The 22,421-nt window shown below is 39.3% G+C and overlaps 1 protein-coding gene across 2 annotated transcripts in view; it reads right to left on the bottom strand.

Moving 5' to 3' along the window:
• Nucleotides 1-22,421, bottom strand: part of KCTD20 (potassium channel tetramerization domain containing 20) — a 32,871-nt gene that overhangs the window by 10,173 nt on the left and 277 nt on the right. Inside the window, exons 2-3 of one of the 2 annotated variants that reach the window (XM_082732229.1) lie at nt 4,353-4,558; nt 1,567-1,840 (exon numbers count right to left, since the gene is read on the bottom strand). In XM_082732229.1, the coding sequence (XP_082588355.1) occupies nt 1,567-1,840; nt 4,353-4,512 (434 nt within the window). In that variant the 5' untranslated portion in view covers nt 4,513-4,558. The remainder of the gene's footprint in view (nt 1-1,566; nt 1,841-4,352; nt 4,559-22,421) is intronic. The other variant, XM_082732230.1, reaches the window with a different exon arrangement.

Below are 22,421 nucleotides of genomic sequence, written 5' to 3'. Positions count from 1 at the left end.
GACTTTGAAGAGCCAGCCAGTGCTGCAAGAACACTGTTTTTGGGTGTGTGTATGGTGGTGGTGGGGTGGGCAGTGGTAGTGACCCCAAGACTGAGGACAGGAAGTCAAATCTGATAAAATGTAGGGCCAATCTGGAAAATGTTTTAATGTTCTAGATTAGTCTTTTTTTGTTTGCTTGCTTGCTTGTTCTAGTTTAGTCTTAATTCAGAGGTTGAGAAGTATTCAGATTTGGTTCTGGCTAAAAATGGTTCATCATGAATCTGTATGTATACGTTCAAATATAAGTATATTTGAGTAGCTGGATTTCATTTAGCCTAAAATTCAACAAATGAGTGTGGTCCATTCTGATTTCTTTTTTTTTTTTTTAAAGATTTATTTATTTGAAAGACAGAGATCATAAGTAGGCAGAGAGGCACGCAGAGGAGAGGGGGGAAGCAGGCTCCCTGCTTAGCAGAGAGCCCCATGCAGGGCTTGAACCCAGAACCCCAAGACCATGACCTGAGCCAAGGCAGAGGCTTAACCTACTGAGCCACCCAGGTGCCCCTCCATTCTGATTTCCAAATCAGTTCAAATTAGTCCAAAGTCCTGAGTGAGGCTAAATCTTTATATAAGATCTACTTCCAAGTAGATGAAAATCCTCAAAAGCCAAATGTCTGTGTGTAATATACATACACACATTATTATTTTTACTCTTATCTCAATTTGCTCTGCCTCATGTTAAGGTCTCCGGTTGGCCAGAAGGAGCATGTCCTAACTCCCAGCCCAGGCTCCAAGAACACTTTCTGGCCAGTGCTCCTCCTTGGTAGGCTTCTTCCATTTCCTAAACTCTAACCCTAAAATGCTGGAGGCAGGAGATGGGGAGAGGAGGGCAAGATTGTGGTCTCAATGAAGCAGCACAGAGAATGGAACATGACGAAAAGAGAGAGCAGGCACAAAACAATACAACAGGCAGACATAAAGACTCCGTTTTGGAAAACTTGAATAGAGGTATCAGAAAATGACAGCATGACACCTGCTGCCAAGCACAGTGGGCGACAGATGGCAGGCAAAAGTCTTTTCCATAAAACAGCTTTGCTATTGTGTCATTTGGAACACAATTCTATTTTAAAAGACAAAAGAAACAAAGAACCCACAATTTAGATCTCCCCCTAACTCTGTCTTTGACCTGTGGAACTCAGGCAAGATTACTTTTGTGAGGGTGTACTTATAATGCATCTTATTATGGATAAGATGGGTAAGAAATGAGGTGTGGGACTTCTGTTTTAGAGGGAGTTTATTGAGGAAGAGGGAAGGATATTCAGCAGATTATTTTCCATAGTTCTGATTGCACGCCCTTCTGTTGGGGCCCATTGTGCTGCACTGGCTTTGTAAACAGAGTACATCCCCCAAATTGTCAACACATAAATAGCTTTGTACAAGCTTGCCCTCCCTGTCTCACAAAGATATGAAGGTAGAAAAATAAGCAACCGCAGGCCTTCTTTTCCTCACATCTAGTGCAAGATAAACAGCAGGTACTTCTATTCATAGAGAACACAGTGAATTTGGAAGGAAATTATCATCAATTACCTTCCCAACATGGTATCCGGATGAGCAGTGAAAATTTGTGGATTCACAACAAAACGTGTGCCATCTACAAGAAGTGTCACTTTCTCTGGTGCCTGGGAATGAACGTTACTGCCAAAGCCCACAGTGCTGTTTCCAAATCGTTCTGGAGCCATAAAGGATTCATGGTTCCGTTTATTCCCATTTTGGAAGCAGGAGCCTTTGATGTCCTCGGGAAGTGGCATTATGTGAGGGAACTGAAGATTTGCTGGCTGAGAGGCATAGTCAAGTGAAAGGTCTAAAAGATCATACAAACAAACCAAAATAACTTGACAGCAAAAAGCCTTGGGGGAAAAGATAAATCTCGTCTCTTTAAAAAACAACAACAACAAAACCCCTCAAACTTTTAGGTGTTCGCAGGCAAAAAACTCTTGCCCTGAACAAGTAAAGGAAGAATAAGCTAGAGATTCATATGGGATCCCCCTGAGCTTTTTTACAGGTTTGTATGTTGGGGAGGAGAGAATGGAGGCAATAATGCCCACATTTCAAAGTGATTTAAAAATTTTAAAGTAAATTATGTGCATGGCTTAAAAATATTTAAACACTAGAGAATTTCTGTGGATAACCAGCAAGGTTCTGCCAGACTCCAAGCCCTCCCTCCAGTCTTGTTTCACAGAGGCAGTCACTTTTTACTTCTGTTTACACTTTTAGCTCCAAATAATACTCTCATAGTTCCTGTGTTTTATTTAAGGAACCTGCTACTTCTGGGTGCAGAAACTATTCCTTTCCCACATCCTTCTAAAAATTTCCAAATGTTTCTAAATGTTATTTCCCAGAAGGGATGACAGTCTCTAATTGTCTAAGGCATTACCTTTCCTAGAAATTCACATAAAAAATGCATTTTCACTATGCACTGGAGAATCCTAACATCAGCAGGACCATTTTTTGAAGAGGCAGGGCTTGCCCTCAGCAGAAGGGTTCCAGTGCAAGTGGCCTTGGGTTAGGATTCCTTTATGGAAACCGTTTTTGTGCTAGTATCACCAAGGAGGCATTTCCTTTAAGTAATTTATTTAATTTTCTAAACACTGTTCTTGTTCACTTCACCTCCCTCAAAGGATTCTTCTATCAACTGAATTAAAGTATGTGAGAGCACTTCAAAGTGCGTTAATACCATATCATGGAAAAAAGGCTTAAAACCAAATATGTGAAATTTGGATATAATGCAGAAGACAACTGGGGGAAATTTTTATGAAAGCATTATCAAAGGATTCTTTTAAACTGGCAGATCTCCTAATATATTTTAATGTAAAAAAGTCTCTCATGAAAAATTTCAAACATACCAAAGTTAACACAATATGCACATCTTGTCACCTAGATTTAACAAGCTTAATTAACTTTTCTACATTTTCTTAAAATCTTTTTATGAAAAAAGTAACAGGTTAAAGATACAACTGAGTGTCTGACTCCTATCCCACACGAATTTTAAGTCTGTATACAATAATTCATGAACAGGGTTACCTGCTCTTTACTTGCAGGAAATAAGCCTGATTTCAGGCCCTTAGATAACCAAATAAATTGTGAGCTAGAGTGCACTCACATTTCTTCCCCATTTGCTTCTGAAGGAAAGGAAACCAAAATCTAGACCAAACACCAACTGAGGGTTCACATTCTACAGCTTTGGACAAATTCAGTGTGGCCCTGTTGTTTGCACAAGAGCCAAGCTTCCATACCACCCACGGACAAGCTTCTAGCAAGAAACGCTTACATCACCAAGATGGCTTTCACTTTCAAAATGCTGTTATAAAATGAAAGTAGGTACCCACATCATAAATTCAGGATGCTTGGTTCCCTACCCACTCCACCCCCCAACAACGAAGCAGTTCCAGTGGGCTGATTCCTGAAGGGCGCCTCAAGTCCCACGCCGTGTACATGGGTGAGAAGGAAGGGGAACTCGGTGCACAAACTCCCCTCAATGGCACACTCTAGGATGGCAGGCATGCCCTGCTCTTCTGCCAGCGGACGCATCTAGAATACCACAGGCTGGTTAGAAAGTCATGGGTTCAAATGGCAGCTGCCCACTTCCTAGCAGTGTGGGCCTGAGCACGTTCTGTAAGTTCCTGAAATTTCCTTTCTTTCCTCATCTGCACAAGGAGGAGGACTCTAAGCAGGGATCAGCACATTTTCTGTAAAGGGCCAGAAAGCTCTGTGGGTCACAGTCTCTGCCATTGTAGCTGCAAAGTAGCCAAAGACCATATGTAAACAAACAGGCATGATGGCAGCATTTTAAAAATGTACAAAATAGGCAGTGATTTAGATTTGGCAACAGTCTGCCATCCTTAATCTAAAAACACGTAGCCCAGTGAGCACTCAATAAACAGTAACTGCTATTGTGAGTGTTGCTGCTGCTTTTATTCAAAGTTAAAAAGAAGTGGACAGTTTATCAAGAGGCTGCACATCCATTAACTCTGAAGTCTCCCAGTCCTGTGAAGTAAGAATATTAACATCCCTGTTTTCCGGATTAAGAAAGCAGGGCTCGGAAAGATTAAGGAGCTCATCCACCGTTATAGACGATAAATAACACAGCTAGACTCTGAATCTGTCTTGTGACTCCAGACCCAGGACTATCTTTCTCATACCGTTACCGCTGAGTTAGACGTGTGGGACTGAGTGAGTCAGTGGGGCTGTTATGTGGCAGTCAGCCTTCTGTAACTAAGCCAGTCTGCTGGAGAGGTTATTTATGCCTTCTGGGTAGAGTGGACGCTCATGGGTCAGAAAGCCCTCCAAATTCAGTCAAGATCTAACCATCGTACCATCGCTCCTGGGCCCTAGAGGGTAAGTGAGACTCTGAAGAGCAGAAGCAGCCAGGCTATTTGTTTCTCTCTCCTGGGCCACAGCTGTGGGGTCATCGCTTAGGCAGCTGCCCTCCTGCCGCAGTGCCCTGTCGCTCTCGCTGCCGCGGTGAACGTTCATCCTTGAGTTCTGGATCCTGAACTGTCTGCTGGGCCAGAGAAAAAGCCTGGAAGACAGGAATGTGCAGGATTTAGAACACTCTCCAACAGACTTCCAAGGACTTCGGAAGCATGAAAGCCGAGGTGGAGAACTCACAGATGGCTCACATTCTTGTTTGAAGAAGAAATGACATCTTAAACTTATTTCTGTGATTTTATCCTGGGAGGAACTGGGCTTATTTAGTGATCTCTACCAAATCACTAACAATTTAAGAATGTTGATCAACTTGTTATTTGAGAATAATTTTAAGCTGTATCCAAAACCAGACATCACGCCCACCATTTTGGCCCCAGTCATGATCAGTTCTATAAGTTAAATGGTAGTGCAGTAATTTGGTGTTGTTTAGATCACAGTCACAAAAGAGGGGAAGGATCCAACAGGTCAATTAAAGAAAACCTGCCCATATGTGAAAAATAATCAAGACACATGTGTTCCTGCAACAACTAAGCACTAAGAAATGAAAACTATCAAATCTTGCATTAGCATTTGGTTGTTGAAACAAGAAATCACCTGCACTAAAGAAAAAACAAACAAACAAACAAGCAAAATTTGACTTACAGTACCCAGGTTCCTCTTTATAAGTTCTCTTTTACTTTCTGTACCTTATGCTCAACCCCCAACCCCAACCTCAAAATTACACCAAGACATCATTGGCTAGAAGGCTAACTCCCCCAGGCAGTCCAGTCATGGGAGGAACACATAACGAGCTACCTCCCTGTGCTAGGCATTTGCTCCTCAGGCAGAATGGGGTGGGGTGGGGTGGGGGGACTATGTGAAAAGCTTCATACCTTTCTTCCAGGTAATCCTGCCTTGCAGCCCTTCCATCCTTAGGGGATGCACAACTATGTGAAATACTCCTGAAGTTCACCTTAATTATTATTCTATTATACTGATTTCTACTTGCAATTTCAGTGGAAGAATCATCTTACATCACCACTGATTTTTATCCAAGTGGATTGCATGCTAACACCATTTCAGGAAGAAATTTGGTCACTAAGGGCAGTAACATGTAGCATGTAGCGGTTAAAACAGATCCCTAGCAACTGGTAAAGTCAAAACCACCACTGCCCTCAAGTTTTATTCAGATGTCAAAATCAGGTCTATAGAACAGGGTAAGAAAAGGATCCATGGAACTGGAAAGAGCTTATTGCCAACACTGGAAAGACCAAAAGGGGGTGTTTCTTTAAGCTTAACTGGTTCTGAATGACAATGTTTCACTTAATCTGTAGATATGGTTTCTCAGCTCTTCACTAGGATTAACGCTTAGTGGCACACATTAAGAAATCGCCCAATGCAACATTTCCCAAAGTCTTCTACGAATTAATTCCTCTATAATCCTAGAATGACAGAATGAAACTCTCTTAAACTTTGAAACCAAAAAAGTTAACTGACACCAGAAGATTTTACAGTAGCCTGTTTAAACCTAATACCACTCCCCTTGCAGGATGATACATTCATTCAACTTTGAATTCACTGCCAACCTGGTTCAATTCTGTAACCATCCCCCAAATGAACTGTGGCCCTCAGAACAGTTCTAAGGAAAAAGAAAAAGGAAAAAGAAAAAGCAAAGCACTTAAACAATACAGTCTCTATTGCTAAAAAACTATTTTTGGCCAAAATGCAGTCCTAAAAGTCATAGCAGCATACAATGACAAAAACCAAAGGATCGTGCTGCCCCTGGCACCTGAACAGTAGCTGACAAGACTGCTTCAGGAAAGAAGTAGAAGTATATATATATACATACACACACTTATATATTTTAAATATTTTATTTATTTATTTGTCAGAGAGATCTCAAGTAGGCAGAGTGGCAGGCAGAGAGAGAGCGGGAAACAGGCTCTCTGCTGAGCAGAGAGCCCGATACGGGGCTCGATCCCAGGACCCTGAGATCATAGCCTGAGCTGAAGGCAGAGGCTTAACCCACTGAGCCACCCAGCTGCCCCAGGAGTCAGAAATATATTAATAATGGAGCTCAGACTACATGCCATCAAGAAAACTTAACATCCAGCAAGCAGCTTGAGCTTCACTTCCACACAGTATGTGTAAGCATTTTATAATATTATAAAATTGTATTTTATATATTTATATTATAAAATTATATATTACAAAATTATAATATAAATTATAAATAATAAATAATTTTTTTTCCCACAGGCCTCACATGAAGGCTCATATTTTGTTAAGTCATGATTTTGCAGACCTGGAATAGCAAGACCACTTAGCTTCATAATCTCCCATCTTGGAAAATTTAGACACAATCTTTGGTACCGGAATTATCTCCACATATTTCTTGCACCTAAAAACAGACACACCAGTTTCTCCCAAGAACATAATCACCTTGAGTATTAATCCAAAATAACCTCTAGTTATAATAAAACTATGTATTTTCTTCTTACTTCGGATTTATTCTAATCAATTATTTCTGAAGGAAACAAGGTAACTGCATGGATCACTGTGCCATTAAGTAAAATATCTTGCACTAAACTATTCAGATTTTTAAAATCTAGATATGATAGGGTTAGGAGCAAACAACCCTAACATGAATCTATCTCAAAAGCATAATGCTTTCAGACTGTAAATGGTACAAGGGTTATGATCTTTTATTTATTCTTTTTTAAAAAATTTTTATTTAATTGACAGAGATCACAAGTAGGCAGAGAGGCAGGCAGAGAGAGAGAGAAAGAGAGGAGAAAGCAGGCTCCCTACTGAGCAGAGAGTCCGATGCGATGCGGGGCTCAATCCCAGGACTCTGGGATCATGACCTGAGCCGAAGGCAGTGGTTTTAACCCACTGAGCCACCAGGCGCCCCTATTTATTCTTTTAGAAAGATTTTATTTATTCATTTGAGTCAGAAGAGTATGAACAGGAGAGGGACAGAGGAAGAAGGAGGAGCAGACCTCCTGCTGAGTGGGAAGCCCAACTCAGGGCTAGATCCCAGGACCCCAGAATATGATCTTTTTTAAAAGGCAGTATCTTTTCTTTTCTTTCTTTTTTTTTTTTTTTTTAACTTCAGAGTAAGCTGGGTGGTGAAGATGAGGTAGGATGCCACAGAATTTGGTAAATAAACCAATCTACCCTTCATATATACACCAAAATTAGATTTAGAAAGTAATTACAACTTTTTCCAGAATTTTTGCTAACAGTGTTTTAGTTTTCTTTATCTTTACTAATCTGGTAAGTGAAATGTGATAGCTCATTTTAATGTGATAAATTAACAAGTCATTTCCATTATTTTTTTCTTTTTCTTTTTTTTTTTTTTTAAAGATTTTATTTATTTGTTTGACAGAGAGAAATCACAAGTAGGCAGAGAGACCGGCAGAGAGAGAGGAGGAAGCAGGCTCCCTGCTGAGCAGAGAGCCCAATGCGGGGCTCGATCCCAGAACCCTGGGATCATGGCCTGAGCCAAAGGCAGAGGCTTTAACCCACTGAGCCACCCAGGTGCCCCACCATTATTTTTTTCATCAAAAATTTTATCTTTGAGATCCTTAAAATTTTACCTTTGGGTGGGTGGGTGGGGAAAAACAACCATGCTGGGCAGGTATTAGGTAATAGTGATTTATTCATATCAAGTTTGTCAGGCTTGACTAGAATCACTGGGTGTTTCCCAGGACTGCTCTCATCTCCCTGGAAGTCTGAGAGAACGAGGTATGATTACAAGACCACCCACTAGACTGAAGCAAAGCAGGTTCTGGCTTTGGCTTTGTTATTAACTAGCCATGTCACCAAAACATCCTTTAAGCTTCAGTATTTTCATCCATAAAAAAATGGAGGAGGATGTCTGCCATTACCAAGTCAGATAAACCTTTCTCAAACAGGATGCAGGGCAAAGCACTCAGAACTCATGAGGCACCATACAAAAGACAAGAGATGAGCCTGGGAGACATGTGTCAATCTCCCACGTACAGCAGCTCAGTATTTCGTTAGCTCTCTAAGCTTGTCATCACACTCATCCTCTACTTTTGAATATACTTACGTTCTGACTATTGTCCAGTCTGATCTCAGCCACCTTCCTCATTTTGATTCAGTGAGATGATACCCTGTACTGTTGCTGGAATTCTACAAATTATTTTTGGCCTCAGTTGCCTAACTTTTCATTTGCACCTGACCTTCTGTGTCTTTCCGTTCTCCCACCCCCCAACTCAACCCAGAAAAACACCGTATCTTCCTCTTCTATTGACAAGCTGTCTTTTCTTTAGCTCTTTTACTCCTGCAGAATTTTAAAAAACAAAGAATAATCCTGTATTCAGGCAGTACAGATTTATTGCTGTTGACAGAAAATACTAAGATAAAAATCACCCATAATTCCTCTTCCAGACTTTCCTAAGCATAAATACATAGATATATTTTTTTATTTTTACAATTTGAAATTCTGCTGTTAATATTATGCTATATTTCCCAACATACCATGATTTTGCCTGTAGGTCAGCAATTACACTCATATCATTTTCAATGGTACTTAACATTCTATTACGTGGTTATACCAAATTTCACGTTTTATTGCCTTTTTTTTTAAACATTCAATCTTTACCCCATAGAGAATTTGTTTTGTATACAGCATGAGGTATGGATGTACCAAAATTCAAATGGTTAACCAATTAACTGCCTTAATATATTCTGAGGAGTCCATTTTTTTCCCATACTGATTTGAGATGTCACCTTTATCACATACTAACAGATAATAGATGCTTGATCTGGTTTTTATACTCTGTTCCACCAATTCATCTACTTCTGTGCCAATGTCATGTATAATTTCTTTTTTTTTTTTTTTAAGATTTTTATTTATTTGTTTGACAGAGAGAGATCACAAGTAGACAGAGAAGCAGGCAGAAAGAGAGAGAGAGGGAAGCAGGCTCTCTGCTGAGCAGAGAGCCCAATGCGGGACTCGATCCCAGGACCCCGAGATCACGACCTGAGCCGAAGGCAGCGGCTTAACCCACTGAGCCACCCAGGCGCCCATCATGTATAATTTCAACTGAACAATCTTGCCATCATTTTTCTATGTCCCTTAGCTAGAAGTTCTAAAATGGTATTTTTTTTTTAAGATTTTATTTATTTGACAGAGAGAGATCACAAGTAGGCAGAGAGGCAAGCAGAGAGAGAGACAGGAGGAAGCAGGCTCCCTGTGGAGCAGAGAGCCCGATGTGGAACTCGATCCCAGAACCCTGAGATCATGACCTGAGCTGAAGGCAGAGGCTTAACCCACTGAGCCACCCAGGTGCCCCAAGTATTTTTTTTTAAGATTTTATTTATTTATTTGACAGACAGAGATCACAAGTAGGCAGAGAGGCAGGCAGAGAGAGAGGAGGAAGCAGGCTCCCTGCTGAGCAGAGAGCCAGATTCCGGGCTCAATCCCAGGACACTGGGATCATGACCTGAGCCAAAGGCAGAGGCTTTAACCCACTGAGCCCACCCAGGCGCCCCTCTAAAATGGTATTTTTAAGTTGTACACAGGAAAATTTTTTCTTCTAATTTTTAACATCATGTCTTAAATTATTTATATTTTTTTCTGCCTTGAGTAACATATTTAGTTTAAAATCACTGTGATAAGAGTCATTGAATATTACATTTAATGGATAGCAATTACACACAGATTACTTTTACCAGGTTTGTTATCCAAAATGTAGCCTTGTTTTTAAAGATTTTATATTTTAAGCAATCTCTACACCCAACGTGGGGCTTGAACTCACAACCCTGAGGTCAAGAGTCACTTGCTCCACCAACTGAGCCAGCCACATCCCCATTTGTTCCATCTTTTATTATAGGAAGTAAAAATTCACTTTTCCTGAAAAGATTACTACCATAATTCATTCCAATGAAATATTAAAAGTATGTATGGATAATTGAAAACTATTAAAACTAAAGCAATTTTGCTGTTTATTGTTGAGACATTATTTAATCAAATTTTTAATTCCAAAGTAAAACCCAAGTTTCCTTAGCTATTTTAACATATAAAAATACATATGCATTAAAGAAATTATGCTGTCTAGGTTAATACTGCAGCTATACTAGAAGACTTCTATGCAGAAAAAGAACTCAAGATACTGTACTTCTTAAATACCGGTCAAGATTTTTATACATGCCCTTCTTACATACTCTCTACATGAGCCTAAGCAATTAATCCCTAGTAAAGATCAACCCCCTTGCCCTAACTGCTTTATCTTTTAGTTTCTATTTCTTTTCAAAGAACTGATGCTATAAAATGTTTTCCCACTTACCATACCATTTCTTAAAAAAGTCTCAAATTAAGGGAAGTTATATTTAACCATAACCTATGCCGCCACCCATATTTGCCAGCAAGTGCTCTGAAATCAGACTGCATAGTTTGGTTCTTGATTCCACTACTTATTTGCTAGGTTCATCTGCGCACATGACTAATTTCTCTGACACTCAATTTTCTCATCTGTAAACTGATAATATCTATTTGGAAGAGCTATTTTAGGGATCACAAATACTTTAGATTGAGTACGATCTCTGATATATGGTAAACACTGAAAATAGCTGTTACTATTCATATATTCAAACGTAGCTTCAGGCTTATTAAAAATCATATTCAAGGGGCGCCTGGGTGGCTCAGTGGATTAAGCCGCTGCCTTCGGCTCAGGTCATGATCTCAGGGTCCTGGGATCGGGTCCCGCATCGAGCTCTCTGCTCAGCAGGGAGCTTGCTTCCCTCTCTCTCTCTCTCTGGCTGCCTCTCTGTCTACTTGTGATTTCTCTCTGTCAAATAAATAAATCTAAAAAAAAAAAAAAACATATTCAAAAACATTTTGAAATCTTTGCTTGTTTTTTTCTTGCATTATTACCTACCTACCACATCATCCCTCATCTCCATTCTAATACCAACAACCTCTATTTATCTGTGTGTAGCTGTACTTTTTATATTAAGAATAACTGCTGGATTTTGAATGTGTCCATTTGCAGAGGTAATAAAATTCAATTATGGTACCACTGTTAACTCTTAATTTCAAACATTTACTGATAACAGACATGTTACTTCTTTAAACCAAACCTGTAATTTTAGAACTAAAAACTACACAGCTTTCTTTTTTGGAAAGTAGGCTCCATACCCAATGCAGGGCTTGAACTAATGACCCTGAGATCAAGAGCTGTGTGCTCTACCTAGTGAGAAAACTGTATAGCTTTCTAATGAATCTTCTGTATTAACTAAACACTTTTATCAGCTAGGTTTCTTTCTTTTTTAAAAATTTTATTTATTTGAGACACAGAGAGAGAGAGAGCGCACAAGTGCCGTAGGGGACAAAAAGGGAAAGGGAGAAGTAGAATCCTTGCAGAGCAGGGAGCCCAATGTGGAGCTTAATCCAGGACCTTGAGATCATGACCTGAGTTGAAGGTAGACACCCAACCCACTGAGCCACCCAGGCGCCCCTCATTTTGAAAGTTTTTAAATCTCCAGGAAAATGGAAAAGTCATTACAATCAGTACATTCATATACGCCCCTCAGACTTAACAATGATCATCCTGTCTCATTTGTGTGTGCTTACACTTCCTTCCCCTCCCCATACATTTTCCAAATCACCTGAGAGTTACAGATAGGTGCACTTCCTATCCTTAATACTTCTGTATGCATAGTCTAAGAATTATGACATTCTCCTATAAAACACGACAGTACCATTTTCATCTAAGAAAATGAACAATTCTATAATCTCAACATATAATCCATAACCAAATTTACTAATTTGGCCTCAAATTTTCCTCTATAGCCTTTTTTGGGGATCCATAATCCAATCAAGGCCCATTCCTTGCATTTGGCTATTCTCAATCTTTTAATATTACATATTCCTTCCCCCCATTTAAAAAAAAATATTTATTTTAAAGAGAGAGAGTACAGACAGGGAAAGGGAAAGAAGCTGGAGCCCTGTCCAGGGTACAGGGCTTGATCTCATGACGCATAACCCTGAGATCACAACCCGAGTTGAACTGAAGAGCTGAAAGCTCAAATGACTAAGCTGCCCAGACACCCCTGAAATTGACATTTTAAAAAAGTATAGGTAGGTCAGTTCCAACATCCTGGATCTATTTCCATATAAGTAAAATATTTTCTTGTGACTAAACAAGAATATGACAGATGGCAACTGTATCCTTCCAAACATCATATTAGAGGCACATAATGCCAGGTTACCCCACTGTAGGGGATAAATTTGATCACCAGTTAAAGGTGAAACTATATTAATAGCCTACAAAATAGAATGTAAGGCAAAAAACTACAGAAGTTGGGGAAGGCATAAAATTCAAAGATGGGGGCACCTGGGTGGCTCAGTGGGTTAAGCCTCTGCCTTTGGCTCAGGTCACAGATCTCAGGGTCCTAGGATCGAGCCCCCCATCGGGATCTCTGCTCGGTCGGGAGCCTGTTTCCGCTCCACCCAACCCTGCCTACTTGTGATCTGTCAAATAAATAAAATCTTAAAAAAAAATTTCAAAGATGTCTGTTGGCAGAGCCACTTCTGTTCCTCATTTCTTCTACGTTGGAAGAGAGTCACAATGAGAGAAGAGATGCAGGAGAGAAGAGGACAGAAAGGTTGGAATTCTGTTTCCACTTCCCTTTTCTTTCCTTCTCCCCAGTGAATTGCTGAGGCCATGCTAATAGGTTGGCAGATAAAAGCACAATAACAGTAGTGACAAGTTCATATTGCGTGGATATATTTTCTTGTCTTTTCTACTTGACATCCCCAGTTTACTGCCCCCAGTACCTTTTTGTCAATATAACTTAGGTCCAAGAATGGGTTTTGTGCACAAAAAGACTATATTATAATTACTTGGATTTAAGTTAAGACTTAATACCTTGTGTTCAATTTATAACTAAGATTGCCCTTACTCAGTTTCTTTTGCAAATTTATCAAATTAAAAAAACTACGGTACTAGAAACAAAAAAATTTAAATAATATAATAAAAACTTTTATACTTACCACCCAGTTTAAAATATAAAACAGGGTAATATATTAAATCCTCTATAGCCACTACCCTAAGTTTGGTATTTCCATCAGATATTTCAAACTATATCTACAATCTTCATATATACTATTTTCTTGTTTTAGCACTTCCATTGCCTACCAAGTAAATCTTTAAGTAATGAAAAAACTCTGGTAAATCTAAAAAGTTAAACTGATGAATCTAGTTTATCTCAAGTTCTTAAATATTGCAACAGTCTCAAACAGGTTTCAAACAGCAACATTTTCTTCCATCCTTAAATGAGTAATCAAATCTAAAACCCAATTACTCAAGAACACATTCTACATTAGAATCACAAATGAATCAGTTGAGATTGTTGAATATGTCAAATTGCTACAAACCCTACATTTGAAGTACAGATGGCCATGAACTTTATTCATGCGAATCATGTGCTACATATGCTTCTCAGTACTTGATGTTAGTTTTAAAAGATTTTATGTATTTGAGAGAGACAGAGAGAGTGAGTGGAGGTGGGAATGGGGGAAGGGCAGAGGCAGGCTCCCCACTGAGCAGGGCCCAACAACAAGCATGGATTTGATCCCAGGACTTTGGGATCATTACCTGAGCCAAAGGCAGATGCTTAACTGACTGAGCTATCCAAGCGCTCCATAAACATTTAATAGTCAAAAAATTTCACAAAGTAGGTGCCATTATAACCCTCATTTAATAGGTGAGGAAACAGAGGAAGGTTTGGGAATGTTCCCACAGTCACACAGCTAATAAATAGTGGAGCCAGGTTTAGAACCCAGGCTCTGGCTTCACTGTCTACTGTTACCATCATGCTGTGTTACCTCTCCTATAGGTCTCATCTACTTCCCGATTTCTATCTAAGTTGCACAGGTTTGGAGATATAACTCCAAGCCTAAGATCTGGGGCCTGGGTATACAACCTCACTGTGACAATAATGGGCATATATAGCACCTTTTCTGTTTAAATAGTTGAGTGGACTTCTAAATCAACTAACTCCACATGGGGATTGATTTTACAGTGTGAACTTCCCAGAATTCAAAGATCTTATCTAACTCTGCTTTAATTTTCAACATTATCAAGTAAAAACTGCATAGATGAAATTCTGTAATTTCCACACAAGTATTTCTATCTTTTGATTGGATTCAACTAGTTGTAGTCATGCTAGTGACACCTTTAAGCTAAGAACAATTCAGGGCACATAACAGACCAGGAAAAGCTTAAGATTCCTAAGAAAAAGCCAGTCAACACATTATACAATCTCCAGGGTGAGGTTCCTAATGTCCAGGACACTCTTCTTCTTGTTAAAAGCTTATAATTCTTTAAATGAAGAGATATACAATTAAAAGGTTACTTTGGCAAAGTTCCAGGAAATATCCAAGGGCCATACTATTACCAATGTCTTAAAAGGAACAGTGCAAGGCAGTACAATTACAAAACTTAAAAATGTATCAGTCAACACAGTTGGCCATTTTATTGGAAAAAGCTAAGTGAATGTATAGCAAGAAAGATCTGAAGGTCTTAGGGGACAGACCCATGGATCAGTACTGTAGCTACAGAACATGTTGAAAATTCTGGAGACAACCCAAAATCACTATAAAAGATGGTTCAAGGACCAGTACCAATTAGTGTCAAAAGTTTTCACTGAATTCTTGGCAGAAATGAGGACAATGCAATCTACACATACACAGACAGATCACTCCAGTTCAGACAGTGAGCATTGACTGAGACATCATCAATATAATAGTTTTGCAGGAAAAAGAAGTACTAGCATATTAGATATATACATGACTTTAAGATACATCACGATTTCAAAAATATTAAAGTTTGAACTAAAGTATAAATTATAGTATATGTTAATGTAATGCTTTCTTGGGAAGGATAGTCCTTTATACCTAAATTAAACCTTCAATTCTTTTTTGGTATTAAATGTCTTTTATGAAATAATGAGGGCAGAAAATGACGGCCAGATTTTTTTTTTTTTTAAATGTACAAAGATACTGGCAACCTTTTGATGCGCTCCCAATTTCCTTCCCCACATTTTACCAATCATGAATCTCAAAAAGTCTGGATCCCAATAATCTACCTAGGACTACAAAAATACTTCTACCAGTTCAGTCCAGTCTACCTAAAAATATCCAAAAATAAAGAGTCTCTTGCTTTGCTCAATCACTGAATAGCAATCCTTGGGGAAAATCATTTCTCCTTTCTGAGTTGAGCTGAAGTCTGCCTTCCTCCCCACACCCACCCATGTTTCATTTTAGTCTTATTGCCTGGAATCCTTCAGAAAAATGGATAAAACAGAAAAACAACTGATTGAAGGCATCAGACAACTAAGTAAAGTAGCCAAGACTTGAAGATTAGAGAGAAGCTATAATGGTCAGTTTTACATGTAAACTTGCTTAAGCTACAGTCTTAGTTCAATCAAAACACTAATCTCAGGGCACCTGGGGGGTTCAGTGGGTTGAGCCTCTGCCTTCGGCTTGGGTTATGATCTCAGAATCCTGGGATCCTGGGATCCAGCCCCATGTCGGGCTCTGTGCTCAGCAGGGAGCCTGCTTCCCCCTCTCTCTCTGCCTGCCTCTCTGCCTACTTGTGATCTCTCTCTGTCAAATAAATACATAAAATCTTAAAAAAAAAAAAAACCCACTAATCTCGATGTTACTGTGAAAGTATATGATACATGTGATTAAAAGTCTATAATCACTTTAATTATGGAAGATTATTTTAGATAATCTGAGTGGGCCTCACCCAGTCAACTGGAAAGCTTTAAAAGCAGAATTCAAGTTTCTCTAAGAAGAAATTAATGTGTGGATTGCAGCTTCAACTCCTGTTCAGAGCTCCAACCTGAACATCCTTCCTGATGGTCTAGCCCAGTCCCCACAGTTCTATAAAGCCAACTTTCTGTGATAAATATCTTAACATATATTAGGTGTATGTGTATGTATTTATAGATAGAGGATATATGTTATTGTGATGTATATACACACAGAACCACAATCTGTAATTAAAACCTTTCAAAATTGGGGTGCCTGGGTGGCTCAGTGGGTTAAAGCCTCTGCCTTCGGCTCAGGTCATGATCCCAGGGTCCTGGGATAGAGCCCGCATAGGCCTCTCTGCTCAGCGGGGAGCCTGCTTCCTCCTCCTCTCTCTCTGCCTGCCTCTCTGCCTACTTCTGATTTCTGTCAAATAAATAAATAACATCCTTTAAAATAAATAAATAAAATAAAACCTTTCAAAAAAGAAAACTCCAGGACCAAATGGCCTGACTAGCAAATTCTTCCCTATCTTTAAGGAAGAAATTACACCAATCTTATACAAACTCTTCCTGAAGATAGAAAAAGGAGGACTATTTCCCAATTCATTTTCGGAGGTTATTTTCTCTCAGAAACATAAGCACAAAAATCCCAAGAATTATTAAAAAGTTAAATCCAGATACATAAAAAGGGATAATACATTATGAGGATGGTTGAAGTGGGAAAGAAGCAGGCTCTCCACTGAACAAGGAACCTGATGTGGGGCTTGATGCCAGGATGCTGAGCGAGAGAAGGAACACAAGCAGGGGGAATGGGAGAGGGGCTTGACCCCAGGACCCTGGGATCATGACCTGAGCTGAAGGCAGACGCTTAATGACTGAGCCACCGAGGCACCCCAAGAAACAGATTTTAGATTAACACCTAAAAGTGCATGAAACAGTATTGATATACTAGGTTTTTAAAAAGGCAGGTTGAAATAAATATATTCATAGAAAAAAGACTGAAAATACTAATTATTCTCCCTTCATTGTAGGCTCATGATGTATGTGTGTAGTTTTTTTTTTTTTTTTTTTTTTTTTAAGACTTTATCTGTTTATTTCAGGGAGCACGAAGGGAGGGTCAGAGGGAGAAGTGGACTTTAAGTCTTTTCTAAGGAAAAAACATTCTGGAATTGAGTCACACATCAGGCTCCTTGCTTGGCAAGGAGCCTGCTTCTCCACCTGCTTGTGTACTTCTGCTCTCTTTGACAAATAGGTAAAATCTTAAAACAAAAGAAAACAAAAAAAAAAAACCCAAAACATTTTAATATTTTCTTGAAGAATTCAATTTTTAGATATGTTTTCCTTTTTTCCCATTTTAAAAGTTATAACACATTTAGAGACTTTGAAATATTCAATAATATACAATTTAAATACACATATTATGGGATGCCTGGGTGGTTCAGTAGGTTAAGCATCTGCCTCCTGGGATCATGACCTGAGCCAAAGGCAGATGCTTAACCTACTGAGCCTCCCAGGCACCCCAGGATGTTTTTTTTTTTTTCCCCCTTAGAAAAGGCTTAAAACAGTTTAAGACAAAAAATATTTTAAAGTTTAAAGAATACATTACTACATAAGAGATTTAAAATTAAGAAATATGCTTACCAAATGAATTAGTAATTTATTAGGTTAAATATATGGAATAGTTTCTCAAGCAGATTCTTGCTTTAAATCCAAATGCAAAGACTTAATGCAGAGGCATGATGTGTTTCTTAGGGTACTTGACAGCAAGCATGGTTCTAAGTAAGAGGTGGAAGTTAGGATAGGCAGGCAGGCACAGAGATAAAGGATGATGCTGCTTGAGACCCAGGGTATAGGGCACTCAACAATAAAGGCAATGGAACATTCAGATTACCTGGCATATAATTCTCTAAACAGAAAATAAAAAATAAAAAGTAAAGAATTCCCTAAACAAATTGTTATGAGCTAAACTTTATATGTTGAGGTTTCAACTCTAAATCCTCAGAATGGGACTATTTGGAAAAAAGGACTTTAAAGAGGTAATTAAGGTTAAATGAAGTTATTAGGGTGGGTCTTAATCCAATAGGACTTTTAAGAATAGGAAATAAGCACACAGACACAGGGAGAAGGAGTCTATCTACAAAGCAAGGAGGCCTCAGATGAAACCAATCCCGCCAACATCTTGATCTCAGACCTCCAGCCTCCAGAATTGTAGGGAAAATAAATTTCTGATGGTTAAGCCAGGCTGTGATACTTTTTTATGGCAGCCCTAGCAAAATGATATACAGATACAACTGTGAAAATTAAATTTCAGGTTCTGCCACCAAAAGAGATTTAGGACAAACACATAGAAGGAATCTTACATAGTTTTATGTATAGACTGTGATCTTCCTATAGAACTGTAAATCAATAGCTATTTTACGGAGGTCAAACTTTAACAATCTTGTCAATAACTTACTGTAACTTTCCTCTAATTTTAATAACTGTATATGCTATACAAATATAAAATACTATTTTAATTTCATTTGTATTTGTTACTTTATCTGATCCTTACAAACTTTTCTATAAAACAAATAAAAACCAAACCCTCTAGTCCCAGTCCCAGATCTTTGCACTATACCCCAGTATTTTCCAAAATATTCATAAGGCTCCCCATTTTCGTAAGAACAGAGATAAAGTTTATATCTATTTTTATCATAAAGTCTTAGTATTTTAACAGTAGGAAGAATAATCTGAATCTAAAGAAAAGAATATCTTAAACAAAAAAGCCAACATTTCCTGAGAATTTACTGTGTCAGGCAGTTCTAAGTACTTTACATGAATTAACTCGACCCTAATAACCCTCTGAGATCGTAACTGTGACAATCTCTATTTCAGAGACCTAGAAACTGATGAGTACTTTATCCAAGTTAATAAATAAAGGAACTAGGATTTGAACCCAGGAAAGACTGACTTCAATGCCCACATTCTGAATTGCCACCCAATGAAGTATAATGAGGGCACTATTGAGCATAAATCTTAATGGCTTTGGAGGCAGGCAGAGTTAAGTTTGAACAGTGGTTCTGCCACTTATTAGGGGTATGACTTTTGTATTTGTTAAGCTGTTTATATCTTAGATTCTCAGCTCTGTAATGGAGGTAAATAAGCCAATGGATGTAAAAGCATTTAGTACAGTGTCTGGCACATAATGTCTAACTATTAAGCCCTTACCCTTCTAATCTACTTTCATGAATATACAAGGAGAATAGGAGAGTCCAACAATGTTTAATTTGAGGACTCCAAGCAAAAATATCAAAAGGTTCTCCTGAGACACCTTGGTGGCTCAGTTGGTTAAGTGTCCAACTCTTGGTTTTGGCTCAGGTTACGATCTCAAGGTCAAGGGACTGAGCCCTACATAGGCCTCTGCACTGGGCATACAGCCTGCTTGGGATTCTTGCTCTCCCTCACCCTTTGCCCCTCCCCCACATGTGTGTATGCAGTGCATGCACTCACGCTCTCTCCCTCTCTCAAAAGAAAAAAAATTATTAAAAACTTTTTTTATCCATACTTATTTCCTTCCTACCTTCCAGAAATGCATGTCATTAATCTTATTTCCCCTAAGAAAATATATTAAATCAGATTAGTAGTTAGATCAGTTTTATATGGTCTCCCATAGAACATCTAATAACTTCTATAATGATAAGTATGGTTACAACTTTAAAACATTCTGGACGTTGCTCAAACATCTAATATTTAATAAAAATTCGCCAATATACTTATCTTAACCTTTACTGAATTCTTAAAAAAATATTAAGTTTGTAATGTCTCTCAGGATTACAAGGTAACTATCTGTTTGCTCTTATTTGAACTTCTACTACTTATTTCAAGCTTCAGAGTCCTTAGGACTTGACTCCAGGATTTATATGGTTACATCACATTCTCCTTCAATCTCCATTTTTCCAGAAAATACTGCTTTTGTAGTCATGTGGAAATCTCTCCATCTTCTTCTACTTATAACAGAATTTCTTTCAACCTTTTCCATTTTAGAAGCATCTTTCTTGAGAAGATTTAGCAGGAAGAACATTGGGCTAGGAGCCAGGGGTCCTCACCTCTGCCATCTCATCTCTTTATCTGAAAGATGAGAGGACTGCACTAAATAAATTTGTAATAGCTTTCCTTGTATCTCTAAGCTTCGTATTTCCACGATTCCAGGTCTTCCTGCTAGAAGTCATTCAGCATTCCAACAACTTTCCTAAACTTTTTACTCCAGTTAGCCAAACAGGGGCAGGCATGTTCAACTCAGGGGCAGGAGGACACAATAATCAGGAAGTCTGGAGTTATAGAAGGAAATTGTGAACCAATTAGAAGAAGGTTAATAAGAGATATGAGACAAAAAAGATGTCAAAAACAGAAGTCAAACAGCCTAACTCTAACCTCATGCCTACATATCTATTTAAGAGGAACTAAGAAAGAGAAAAAGCTTTCAGCAGTAGACGTTACACAGTCCTCATTTCCAGCTCAAGGGAGCAATGCAACTCTGTGCCATCTTTGCAATGTTGTTGCTAAAGCGGCCCCCTACAGGCTTTGCACAAAATAGGCATTACAGGGGTATTTAATGACTGAATTAGAGTTCACCTGAACTGAAAGCTCTCATAAATGCTACCAGTACTGCTAGGTACCATGAAATCTGAGGACTCAAGTGAAATTACATGCCATTGGCTGTCCTGGTTTTAAAGGGAAGACTGGGACTGAGTCAGATGGGATGCCAAGATGTGGCCTGATGGCACTGCTTAAATTATGAGGATGCTAGAAGCAGCCCCAGAAAGAACAAGTACAGATTAGTAGGCACAGGCTATCTCTAACCCATCAAGGTAATATCAGAATATGTATGAAAGTTATTTCCTACTTTGGTGTCAGAGTCCAAGAAAGCACTAGCTTAAGTTTCCCTCTGGAGAGGCTGGTTTCTTGGCTTGTGACTGATTGGAAGGGAGGGGAGAGTAAATTAACAAAGGGATGAGGGAGGTGGGCAGTTCTCAAGATTCCCAGGCCAACCTTATGGTGGTGTTTCTCAAAGTATGGTATACCACACTAAGGATGGGGGTGCCTGCTTAAGACCAGTTTCAGGGACTCATCACAGATCTCTAGCATCAAATTTCTGGGAGTGGTACTCGCATTTTTAAGGAGCAAATTTACATTTGAGAACTACTGTCCTAGAATGGGAGTGGGGGATGAGAGGTGGGGATGGGGTAGGGATGGGGATAGGGAACTAAGGTGAGGTTCTTTTGACTCTGGATTCATTACATATGACTAGGCTACTTTGCTTTGGGGACCATTAAAAAAAAATCCTCAATTTCTCAGGTAAAACCTGCAATTAGTCCTCTAACAGTTCACAGGGGCACAATGAAAGGGCCTGGAAAATGCATTTTCATGAACTGGTTAAAGAGTTCCTCCACGGCCTTGTATACCATGTTTGTTTGTTCACTGGCTTCACTGGTTTATTGAAAAATAAACTGGCCCAACCCAGATATTTTCAGAAAGAATCACAAACTCCAAAATATAAGAGGTTTTTGTTTGGGGGTTGGAGTTTTCTTTTTGTTTTGGTTGTGTGTGTGTGTTGATAGTGCAGAACCAGGCTTGTAAACCTGAAGTCACTGCCTGCTATAAAAAGTAGGATTTCACGCAAAAGAAAAGAAAATGCCCGGTTAAGGCTCTGCCCAGCTCATCTGCACTCGGAACTTCTAATGAAAGCCAGTAATTTGGGGGTGGCAGAGAAGGAAGACTCTGAAGGAGGGGTGGGGAGTGAGCAAGACGCACTCTCCGCTCTAGACAGAGTTTGACAGGAAGTCCCACCAACTACCTGATTTTTAATGGGTCCCATTAGCTGCCAGGAAAAAAATGCGTCTGCAAATGCGTTATCAAGAAACACTCGGCGCTACCATCCTCGCCCTGTTGGCGGGATGAAAACACCCCAGGCCTGCAGAAAACAGTCAAGTTACTCTTTAGCTGTCCCCGCGACAGCGTTTACGATTTCCATATAAGGCGACACCCCTTTCGCGGATTGTAAGACTTTATCCTCAACACGAAAACGGGCCGCCGAAACCCACTTGCGGACATTTTTTCCTCGCGATGATTTCAGTCCCGCGGCCTGACCTGGCGGGCACCCGCCCCAGCGGCAGCCTGAGGAGACGGCCCCCCCAAGCCCT

Source organism: Mustela nivalis (assembly GCF_964662115.1).
Source record: "Mustela nivalis genome assembly, chromosome: 5".
Lineage (NCBI taxonomy): Eukaryota > Metazoa > Chordata > Mammalia > Carnivora > Mustelidae > Mustela > Mustela nivalis.
The sequence above is the reverse complement of the archived record's forward strand: the minus strand, read 5'-3'. Positions and strand labels throughout refer to the sequence as shown.